General features: G+C 45.4%; 1 protein-coding gene across 1 annotated transcript in view; it reads left to right on the top strand.

The window, feature by feature from the left end:
• LOC103921217 (ly6/PLAUR domain-containing protein 2-like) overlaps window positions 1-10,107 on the top strand; it is a 23,765-nt gene extending 13,658 nt beyond the window's left edge. Inside the window, 4 exon segments of the mRNA XM_009329145.1 lie at window positions 1,398-1,452; window positions 8,922-9,041; window positions 9,895-9,995; window positions 9,997-10,107. Coding sequence (XP_009327420.1) covers window positions 1,398-1,452; window positions 8,922-9,041; window positions 9,895-9,995; window positions 9,997-10,107 — 387 coding nt within the window.
• The last annotated feature ends 2,174 nt before the right edge of the window (window positions 10,108-12,281 follow it).

Raw genomic sequence — 12,281 nt, 5'->3', positions numbered from 1 at the left:
ATGCCTTTCCCTAGATAATTTGGGGTTAGAAATAACTGCTAAACTTTCATAATCAACATAGTGACTGTATTATGGAGGCAACGTGAAGACAATGTGTCCGAATTCCTGAGGGTGTAGATCACCCAGAAGTGTTGTTTGTAAGTGAGGCAGGGCTTGCTAAAATGATGAGACCGTCACTGGAGCTTTTGGTTTAGAGAGATGAGGGCTGGGTTGTTTATCTGGGAATAACAGAAGACTGTTTACTTCTAACATTTCAAGAATTCGAGTGATACTAACCCTGAATAAAGTTCCTCCAATGGTGCGATAGATAACAAAGTTGGTGGCAATATCTCCAAGAACATCTTTGTTTCAACTTTCCCTCCTTTCTTTCCTTATTAAAAGCGTGTTGGAGGGGGGGAGCACCTGGCATAACCACAGAAAGGTTCTTCTTTACCATTTTTTGCAGTTCCACAATCAAACTTGCCACTTTGTAGGAGGATTTACTAGCCTGGGGCTGGCCTGAGGCACAGGAGAAGCAGGCAGATGCCTGGGGCAGCAGGGTTTGGGGATGGGAAAGCCAAGGTTTTTGGCAAGCAAAGAGGCTGTGGGCTTGCTGCCACACTTGGAGAGGGGTGGCTCAGACCACAGTGGTTTCTCCATGCACCATCCTCCCTGAACGGCTCAGGGTAGTGAGCCTGAGACACTCCCTTGGCCCAGACATTCATGGCCCGGTCCTGTTGTCTTCCCAGTGCTCCCTCCACCTGTGTCTTGGCGAGGAGAGAGGGAGATGACATGCTCCCACCCACAGTCCCCTGAAACCCTGCTCACAGCTTGGGGAGAGATACTACAGTACCAAAACCCCAACCATGCTGTTTCCAGTGAGTAAGGGATTGCAAGTCAGCTTTCCACTTCTCCTCCTGGTGATAAACTCTGGTCCCTGCTGAGGGTAAAAACACAGAGAAGAAAAGTATATGGGGTTTAATGCCTTGCTGTTCACAGCTACAGACACTTTTTTTCCCAGGATTTGTGGAAGCCACCCAGGTGTCTCTAACCACTACAAAAAAAAGAAATATCAACAAGCTGCGAGGCAAGGCATAGCCACTGGGATTGAATAATAGCCCTGGGCTTACACATCATGCGTAGACACAAAGCACCCAGCTTAAACAACCTCAGCTATTGTCCATCATGCAAACCCTCATATTCTTCTCCAAGGAACATGAAAAGAGATGACTGTATGGCAGGAGGTGGGGCCTGCTTTGTAGCTTATTCAATATATTTATAGCTCAGACTCATTTTTCCAGTAGAATTGGATCTCGGGTCAGAATCAGTACATGGCAAGCCACCAGGAGGTGTCCCATTAAAGCCAGAGGTGAAGAGTGGTGGCAGCCCAGTGACCAGGCGACGAGAGTCTGTGCAAGATAAAGGTGTTTCTGTCTCTTCTGTTGGTTGCCGTCACTTACATGGAGTTTCTAAGTTCCTGCTCTGACTTATCCAAACTCCTGCAGGAGATGCAGCATGATGGGATGGGGTGCATCCTGTTCCCTCTGAAGTCCATGCCTCCCACTTTGAGCAGTTTTCAGCAAAAAAATATGTCTCTGGAATATTTCCAGCCTGTCAGATGTTCAGGATCGTCATGGTCTCATTGGGATTGCTAGTTCAGGCTCTTTAGGAAGTGTTACAAGACAAAGTGTGATTATATCGTGTCATTTCTTTAATGCAATTTCAAGCTCTCACTTTTTACTGTTCTTGTTCAAACTGACTTTCACCTTCTGGGGTTTTTTTTTGTTGCCTTTTTTTTTAAATTTCGGTTCCTTTTTTGATATTTAGCCCGGAAGCCAGCTAGCCAGTTTAACGCAGTGTGTGTAACGGCTCTCTCTAATTATATGTTGCATGCGTGGTTTATTAAACTTCAGCCACTAGAACTGGGAAAGATGGGCTGGGACACTAAGCTGGTGGCCCAGGTACTGCACAGCTGATGTTTCCAGCTCTGTTTAGTAACACGCTGTGGTCTGCATGAAGTCAAAGACAATTTCGACAGGCCACATTGTGGCCAAGTGTGAAGTGTTTTGGGGGTTTTCCCATTTGCAGGAGGATTTGTGAGTTTGTCACCGCAGGGAGTGACCCCCACCATCCTCCCTCCCTCCTTTCTGTCTCTATTAGGCTACCTGCCACCTCGCTGGAGGGGGTAGGCTTGAAGCACACAGTCAAGGTGGGCAGCCAACAGCAGCCTGATATTGGAGGTGACCCATCTGGGACGTGGAGGTAGGGAAACAAGTCCCATGAGTCCAGTCTGTACAGGGATGCCATGCAAACCTTACCCCCTCCATTTCCATCAGTGGGATTCAGTTGCTTCTCCTCTATCACCAACTCCACGAAGCCAAACACGGAGGGATTTGGGATATCAGTGTTTTCATTCCCTAGGAAGTAGGGAATCCCCTCATCGCAGGCAGTCCTACATGAGTGGTGATGCCATAACCTCTAATGGTGGCAGGTGACTGCATAGTGGAAAGGACACCCTGGCATAGACTCCCCATCCCTTGATGCTGCCACCAGAATAACTTCTTCCACAAAAACTTATTTTATGCTGACGATCCCAAGCTCAGAGTCCATGTTAGCCTGAGTGGCCAAGGTAAGTCCAATGCAGGGTAAGTGCAGGAGCTGTAATTGTTAATTGGGATATTTGCATGCTCTGCACTACTCCTCCAGGTCCAGGCAGTGTAGGGTCTGATTTTATCTGTGCCTGACTGGGATGTGGAGCTATGTTAGGATTCTTTCCTTTGTATTTATTTCCTTCTTATGTAAGGACGTTTTCCTTCCTCCGTCTTTGGGTCTGCATAGTGGATTCAGCAAGAGAGGGGCAAGTGGGTGGAGAAAGAAAGGGATTTTGGAGGATTTTTGGGGAGAACACAGCTGCTGTTTGGAGAGGCAGAGCCAGGGCTAGAACAGTAGCCCTCTCTTTTGTGACTGTCCTGTTATCTATAAGACATGTGTCCTGGCTCTGGTCACTAGTAGTTCAAAGCCTTGAGGCGCTTGTGCTGTGTCAAGATCAATGGGAGCTTCATGTGCTCACCCCAGCTGCTACAGTAGAGATCAATCATCATTGGTCTCCAGAGCAGGAGATATTTCCTTTCATCATTATACCCTGTTCATTCTGAGGATTCGTGTCTGCTTGTCAATGGAAAGACAGCAGTTCAGAGAGGAACATCATTAATTAATAGAGGACGGCTTGGAGAGAAAGGGACTCGATAATCAGGTATCCTTAAGGGATGGGCAAGAATCTGAAAGGCAGAATGGAGCAGGAAAGCAATGGGGTGGGATACAAATTTGGTCTAGGATTGACTCATCAACTTAATTCTGCCATCCTACTTAATAAGACTTTGTCAAGAGTTGGGCAGCTGGGGAGCAGAAGCTCCTGCTGTGACCCAGTGCTGCTACATTTCTCCCTTCTGGTCCCTCCCCACTTCCCTGTCCCATTCAGGTAGGTATAGTCAGGATGGATGCTTTGATTTGGCGGGCAAACATTGGCAGATTCTGGAAACTTCATAGTGGATTGGACAAGCAGAATTTTCTTCTGCACACTCTCTCCTCTGCAAAGCTGGGATAAAACCATGACATATCTGCAGTTCCTCTACGCTTTCTTCTGAGCATGAGTGGAATCTGTGTAATTTTGGCATTTCCTGGAAAGCCAGTCAGAATTGAAGGATGGAAGATCTGCCAATATCCAAGTGAAGCTAGTAAAATATCTTCTAAGAAATTCCATGATTTTCTGCTTTTTTGTCTCCTCTTTTGCTTTCAGCACTCTAAAAAGAATGTGCTATAGCTAAATTGAAATATTTTAGCATTTTATATTTACCTCTTTTTTTAAAGAAGGCTTCTAATGTGTCTCTATTCCTTTTTATAGTGTAATTTCATTTTTAAGCTACTGCATGTCTGCTGGTCTATGTATAAGTTCATAAGCCCTTAAAACAAAAAAGGGACCGCTAGAGCTTTGTTATCTTCACAAATATAGAATCATAGAATCATAGAATAGTTTGGGTTGGAAGGGACCTCTAAAGGTCATCTAGTCCAACCCCCCCTGCAATGAGCAGAGACATCTTCAACTACACAGGTTGCTCAGAGCCCCGTCCAACCTGACCTGGAATGTTTCCAGGGATGGGGCATCCACCACCTCTCTGGGCAACCTGGGCCAGTGTTTCACCACCCTCAGCGTAAAAAATTTCTTCCTTATATCTAGTCTAAATCTACCCCCCTTTAGTTTAAAGCCATTCCCCCTTGTCCTGTCACAACAGGCCCTGCTAAAAAGGTTGCTGCCATCTTTTTTATAAGCCCCCTTGAAGTACTGATAGGCTGCAATAAGGTCTCCCCAGAGCCTTCTCTTCTCTAGGCTGAACAACCGCAACTCTCTCAGCCTTTCTTCATAGGAGAGGTGTTCCATCCCCCTGATCATTTTCGTGGCCCTCTTCCGGACCTGCTCCAACAGGTCCGTGTCTTTCTTATGCTGAGGGCTCTAGAGTCTGTGCTTGACTTCTATTGGTCTTCTGAGAAGTCTGCTCTTGGTAGGAAGCTGAAGGGAGCTGTAGATACCTGCATGCTCACTCTTTTGGAGTGGAGCACAGTTCAGTAAGGTGCAGACCAGCCAGGTCTGGAGAAGGAAGCTGGCTGGGCCACTACTTGGGTTCTTTGATATCTAATAATGACTGAGAGACTCCAAACAACAGGGTCCTTCTGTATCAGACCTTAAGAGGGACTCTTTCCTCACAAAGCCTTTCACAAACCTTGTGAGAAGGTGATGTACAAAATACCTCTATCCCTCTGCCAAAATTCGTTGAAATTGTCCTATGGATTCAAAAGTTATTAAACAAAAAGTTGACATAAAGACACAAACAGACAAGAGCTGAACTAAAAGGTAACTTCAGGTATAAAACTTGCAGTGCAGGGTTATGTTTGCTTTTGCTATAGCTGTTAATACTCTACATTTGCTTCACAATACTGTTCCTGTGACTGGATACCTTTTCTGCATGACACATTAGCTGCAGAGAAGACATCCAAGAAGGTATCTGAAGAAGCAGAGCATGGAGACAAGAAAGGTGAAAAATCTTTTCGCAGAAGGAATTGCTCTCACATGCATTTTTGGTCCCAATACGGACCCCTGCGGGATGCCACTCGTCACCAATCTCCATCTGGACATTGAGCTGTTGACCACTACCCTCTGGATGCGACCATCTAACCGATTCCTCACCCACCGGACAGTCCACCCATCAAATCCATATCTACCTTTCACAAATAGGCCAGATAGATATTCCAAAGCTTGCTTAAAACAGGGCTTTTGGACTACAGGTCTTTAAGTCTCCAAGTCATGGTGTTACCTCCCTGCTCTGTGAGATGCCAGCTGACTATTGCTGCTGAAGAGCTGCCTCATTTGCAAAAGTAGTTTCATTCCAGCTTTTGGTTATTTAACTGTGTTAAACACTTTCTGATGCGCTATCTTTTCCATCTCAAAAAACCCCCAAAACTCATAGTTCTAGCTGCTATTTAACATATTTGGCTGTGTTTGAACCTGGGTTTGCACATGTTGGGAACAATGCTCTCTTGATTTAAGGTCTTTTGATTGGTTATTTTGTGGTGGTTTTCTTTTTTTTCAAAGAGGAACATAAATGCTGTGGCTTTGACTTCTCCAGTGATGAGTATCATGAAATCTGAGACTAATGATGAAGCTTCCTCCCTAAAGATGTATTTGACAGCTGTCAGACATAGAACTGATGCAAACAAAACATCAGTTCACAATATGAGCAAAACAGAATAATAAAGTGAGCTTTGAATAAAAGCAAAGTAATTGCTGGGTCTGTTTATAAAAGGGCTCTTTCCGGCTTACTAGTTAGGGTGACATTGCATTATCTATTTTCATAAGGTGCCTTGCTTGCCTGAGCCTGCTGTTATGACACCCCATTTTAGGCGTGCTGAGATGAGCTGAACTGTTTTTCTTTTTCAATGGGGTTTAAAGGGATTTCAGCAGGGCTGTCACACAGATGGGGTGAGAACTGCTTTCCAGATAGACCAAGGAGTGGCTGTTGGTCTGTGATGGTACCAAAATACATTGCTATGCCTGTAAGGACCACAAATTCAGGTGTCTGGCTGGGGGGTGGAAAAGAGGACCTAGATCAGGTGTTGGGTTCCTCAGAAAGACCTGCAGAGAGCAAAGTGCCCTGAAAACCTTGTCCAGAAATGGCTTCCTTGGTGATAGGAAATACCAAATGCTATTTCGGCTTGATATCTTTAGCTTGGAGTGCTCTGGAAATACCGCATCACAACAATCTGGGCTTTTCAGTGTCTCTCTCTAAAACTTCTTTATCTCGAGAGACTGTAGGCACTGAAGGGCTTGGGCTGTGGTTATTCTGCATGTCTAGGAGCTAACTGGCACCTGCAGGCTTTGCAAAGGTCTTTGCAGCTCAACAGAGAGGTGATAAAGAGCATCTAGAAACTGGTGAGTGATGAGGCAGGGTGAGCTACCTTGGACTGGATTTGGGGACTTGGGTTCCACAGTCTGTTTTTATGGTCTGTGTCTAGAGCGGTACATGTCCCAGGGAGTCTATTATTATGGCAGCTGTCACCTTTTTAAAATAACTTTTCATGAGATTCTTCTCACGAAACTAGAATCTCAGCAAAGGGGAAGGGTTGTGCTTAATTTGTTGTCATGGCTCAGTAAATTTGATGGAGACAGTTCCTTCTCTCTGGGACACTCTCCTACCCGAGAACTCCCAGTCTTTGGAAAGAGCCGACACAGTGGACAGCACCAGGTGAAATTCTTGCTGCTGCAACTCACATTCAAGTCTGACTTCTCTTTGTATCCAGATCCTTCACCAAGAGGAAGTCATCCTTGATCAAATTGATGAACTTCTATGATGAAATGACTGGCCTGGTAGATGAGCAGAAAGCAGTGGATATTGTCTACCTGGACTTCAGGAAGGTCTTTGACACTGTCTCCCGTAAGATCCTCACAGGCAAGCTGTGAGGTATGGGCTGGATGAGCAGCCAGTGAAGTGGGTTGAAAACTGGCTGAATGACCGAGCCCAGGGAGTGGTGATCACTGGCACAAAGTCTGCTTGAAGACTTCGTAACCTGAGACATACCCCAGAGGTCAATACTGGGTCCAGTCCTGTTTAACATTGTCATTAATGATCTGGATGATGGGGCAGAGCGTACCCTCAGCAAGTTTGTGGATGACACAAAACTGGGAGGAGTGGCTGATAGAGGGTCATGATAGAGGCTGATAGAGGGTCATGCTGCCATCCAAAGGGACCTTGCCAGGCTGGAGAAATGGACTGACAGGAACCTCATGCAATTCAACAAGGGGAAGTGCAAAGTCAGACACCTGGGGAGGAACAACCCCATGCACCAATATATTCTGGGGGCCATCCAGCTGGAAAGCAGCTCTGCTGAAAAGGACCCGGGGGTCCTGGTGGACACCAGGTTGAACATGAGCCAGCAATGTGCCCTTGCAGCAAAGAAGTCTAATGGTATCCTGGGTTGCATTAGATGAAGTATTGCCCGCAGGTCAAGGGAGGTGATCCTTCCCCTCTACTCAAGACTGGTGAGGCCACATCTGGAGTACTGTGTTCAGTTCTGGGCTCCCCAGTAAAAGAGAGACATGGACATGGAAAGAGTCCAAAGAAGGGACACAAAGATGAGCATCTCTCCTCTGAGGAAAAGCTGAGAGAGATGGGACATCAGGAAACACTTTGTTACTGTGCACTGGCACAGGTTGCCCAGGGAGGTTGTGGAGTCTCCATCCTTGGCGATATTAAAAACCCAGCTGGACACGGTCCTGGGCAACTGGCTCTAGGTGGTCCGGCTTGAGCAGGGGGGTTGGACGAGATGACCTCCAGAGGTCCCTTCCAACCTCAACCATTCTGTGATTCTGTGAGTTTGTGAGTCTGTGAGTCTATGATCTCTTTCTGATGCTCTACTAATGCAAAGGCAAGGAGAAAAGCAGATGCAAAGTGAGAACAAAGTTGACGTAAAGCAGCTGCAAGTGTGTTTACTCTCCTGTGGGAATAACACAAATTAAAGGAGCTTGGGGATGTGGTTGGCTGGGAAGCAGAACAGTTAGATACCTGGCATAAACATGTGAAGCAGGTCCTATTGACTAATTGTGATAATGATTAAAATAAAAATATCTTGCTAATTGCACAACTGAAGTATTGGACTTCTCCTGGGTCCCTGCATGTCTTAGCTGTCTGCTGGCACGCGGGGCAATATCTTCAAAGAAGTCAGGCCCTGAGATGTCACATTTTGCAAATTCCATGTGCTGGCATCCAGCCACTGCACAGAACAGTCAGCCCTGTCCTAGGCAATCCAGTTACCTCCACAGTGGTAAGGAACAAGTAGGTGGATCAAACATCTCCTCCTTGCTATTTTCATTACTTTACTCCTGATATTTTTTTTATCACCCTCATCATTTTTGTTGGAGCTGGGATGTCCCAGCACATTCAGCCCATATTTACTGCATGTTCTAGGGTGCAGATCCAAAAGTTAAGTAAAATTACCTTTATACTCTCTTGCGGACTATTTAAGACCTATCTGCAAAAAAAGCCGACCTGCCAAACCCCCAATAACAAAGGAAGAGCAAAAGGACCATCTTTGTGCCCCAAACATTCAACACCCTGGTGTTGATAGGACTTTCCTGTATCGTGGGGTCTTCTGTGTGTGTGGCTCTGTGTTGCTTGACTTGTTACAGGGTGTCTGAACCCACATCTGAGGCTGTTCTTTGAGCACTGGTCTACTGTATTTCTCATTCCCATTGGTACAAATACCTTTTACTATGCCATTCCTGTTCTCAGTATGAGTATTTTGGAGAGATACCCTCCCCAGAGGTACCTGGAGGAGCACGGACAAGAATCTGGTAGTCCACACTGAGTCTAACCTCATGTTTTTTCTCCTTGCAGCCCAAACCTTGCAATGTTGCACTTGCCTTGAACATACCACTGTTGGTAAGTGCCTGACGATCCAGAACTGCACGAAGAATGAAACCATGTGCAAGACCACTATGTATTCCCTGGAGGAAGGTAAGAGCAATTACTTCTTTATCCATATTTTTCACGAGTCAGTGTTTCTACAGTGAAGACTGCTGGTGGGGGAGCAGTACCTTTTCTTGCTTAAATATATAAGCCTGGAAGAGAGCAGTCTCCTGCCGTTGCGGAAAGCAGTCTTCATGTGAGTGAATACTTAGTGATTGCAAGCTCATAGTTAATGCTCAGTGTTGAGCGTGTTAGAAAAAACGTGTTGACTTGAGCTTGAGGCATGGAGCTAAAGAGTCATGACTCTCCAGACTCTTTGCATGACTCACACAATGGGTGTGGGTTAAACAGTGCTCTCCTGACCCAAGAACTATTTATGAAAGCTGGGTGGAGTAGAGAGGCGAGTAGAGATGAGCCAAGCTTAGTAAGGTGAGGACACCAACTTCTGGTCATTTGGAGGCAAACCAGAAATGCTCTTGATTTCTCTGGAGCTCTCAGGAAGGCGTTGTCAGTCTGACTGGTGACCCTACAGGTCATAACCTGTCCAAATAAAGAAATGCACTGTGAAGATGGAGGCTCTCTTTTTTGCATGGTCCTGCTGATAAGGCTCTGGTCGCACATGGGAGAGGCAGGAGATAGTGAGTAGAGCCAAAGCTGAGGCAGAAAAAGTGCCTAACTGACCTTGTGCAGGGTAAAGCTGATCCAGAGGATGCAAGGTGCTGTTCAGCTTGCAGCCACTCAGTGGGAACTCTTTCCTATATTCCCGGTAGGAAGTAGACGAATTGTATTTGAACTGGAGTTAAGACTTTGGTGGTGAAGGCAGCTAATGCTTCACTACGGACAAGGAGAGTTCTCCATTCCTCCCATTCCTAACTGTTCCTTCTTTCTTGCTTTGTTGTAGCTTATCCCTTCACGAGAGTCTTGACCGTCACCAAGATGTGCTCTTCCGTCTGCACCTCATCCGATGTGGACGAGATTGGCATGACGCACCTCATCTCCTGTCTGTTACTCTGACTTGTGCAACACTGATGGCGCAGCTAGTCTGAGGATCAGGTTTGTGCCAGTTGGGATGCTTGCAAGTTCCCTTTGTGCCCTTTTTGGGACTAGACCGTGAGGAGCTCATAGGGACGTCTTTCATGCTGAAGAACCCAATGAAGAAGAGAATAAACCCCTGCCAGCCCACCTTTCTGTTGGATGCCTCATGGACAACCCTCAACAGTTCCCAGAAATTGCTTTTTTAGTACCCACCCTTTTCCCACGACCAAGAGAGCAGCAAAACTCAGGAAGTCTCAACACAAAGTTTTGAATTGACTCTTCAACAACTCCCACAAAATTAACTGTGGAGTTTCTTTGCTGTGCTGGTTTGGTTGGTTTTGAACTAAAAAATTCTGCTGTATGAAGTGTATTTAAAGCAAAAAACCTTGCACTAAGAGCCTTCCATACCTCCTTAGAGCATTTTTTCCCCAGGTGTCAAGCAGCAGAATAGCTGAATTAGCCAGTCTTCTCAGATGAAATTCAGTTTTGTGGCAGGTCCTCTCCACCCCACAGTTTTGTGCTGGCTCTTTGTGCTGTCTAGATGTCCTTCTTTGTGCACAAGAAATTAAGGAGACACTTCTGTGTCCAAAATATGAGGCAGGAGACTAAAATTCCTGTGCCAGTGATCTGATCCAGAGAGGCTAAAATCTCTTGCTTTTTGTACCCTTTTGAGCAGAATAAAAAGAATGTTGTATTAAAACTGTAGAGATTACTAAAGTTATTTATAGTGCACCTGTCCTCTGATAAAGTTTATTATTTTATTTTATTTTATTTTATTTTATTTTTTTTTATTTTATTTTATTTTATTTCCAAACTCCAGTTCCACCTTTCAGTATTGTTTATGCAGTGAGATGAGTTAGCTTTTGCAGTCAGTCTTGCAGCAGATGTGCAAGACATTTCCCATTATCCCCCACTGGCAGTGGCCTTCCATCAACGTTCCTTCTACCAACTCCACTGGTACGAAACTATCTTTACTGGGAAGGTTGGGTGATTTGTGTAATGGTTCTGGCCTGAATTTGGAATTCAGTGGAATGACTCACCCTTGCTTCAGTCCTCTAGAGCATCGTCTGCAATTCCTTCTATGTTGGTAAGGGCTCCTACATTTTTATGTTGTCCATCCTGTTCTGATTCCGCATTTTTCTATAATCCCCTTTTCAAGATCTACCAACAAAAATGTCCTTCTCCAATTATCACCCTGCTTGCGGTATTTGAAATAATCAATAAAGATGTGATTTAAAGTCTTCTGTGTAGCATACGCATAAAAGCAGGTTTCCAAGAGAGGTGGTACAATTTCCATCCTTGGAAGTTTTCATGACTTATCTGGATGAAGTCCTGAGAAATCTGGGCTGACCTCACAGCTGAGAGCTTTGATCAGGAACTTGAATTAGATGCTTCCTGAGTTCCTCATTCCAATCTGGGTTTCCTGTGATCTTATGATGTACCCACTGAGATCACCGGAGCACAAACCATTATTTTCAGGCATGCTGCAAAGTCTGGCAGATGTTTCTGCAATGATTTTCACCTGTCTTGCATTGCTTCCCATTGCCAAAATGAGATCAGATTTGGAACGAACTGCAATTCTGGATTCACACACAGCTGCCAGGTTGCTCAAATATAATTCCTTTGCTGGAACAACATTGTGTAAGTGGTCAGGGTGTTGCACTGGCATGGAGGTGGCTGGATGAACCACATCCTTGGCTATGGAAGGACTTTGAAAATGAGCTGCAGGCTTGCATTAGCTGGCAGTGTGTGCTTTGCAGTGTCCTCTACCTGTGAACCATGCCGAGAGCGAAGTCCCCAGAGGTGTGTGATATGTTTTTGGCTTTCTGCTGCACAAGGGTGGTACATGGAGTTTCTCCCTTTTTATCTGCCAGTTCTGGCAGTCAGCAGTCTCAGGTTTTGCTGGCCCAGGGGCTGCATCAGGACCACTGTGTATGGTAACCAACAGTGAAACGCCACTAAAATGTCTTATTGCAAGTTGATTTTATTCACATTCCCAGCCTTCACAGCATTTTCTTTTTATTTTATTGACACTCCCAGCCATTTAGGCTTAATGCTGCCACTTCATTAAGGGTAGTTTGTTTGTCTTTCAAACCCTCCGCCTCACAGTTTCATTCAGACCCCTTGTTCTCATAGATGAGCAGTAGTGAGACTGCTCCCTGTCTACCTTTTCTGCACCATTTATGTTACATTGCCCTGTGTCCACCCTGGTAGCTCTTTTCCAAGCCAAAGACCCCTTGTCTAAATCCAGGT

The sequence above is a fragment of the Pygoscelis adeliae genome, unplaced genomic scaffold, assembly GCF_000699105.1.
Source record: "Pygoscelis adeliae isolate BGI_AS28 unplaced genomic scaffold, ASM69910v1 Scaffold257, whole genome shotgun sequence".
In the NCBI taxonomy this organism is placed as follows: Eukaryota; Metazoa; Chordata; class Aves; order Sphenisciformes; family Spheniscidae; genus Pygoscelis; species Pygoscelis adeliae.
This window is presented reverse-complemented; position numbering and strand designations above follow the sequence as displayed.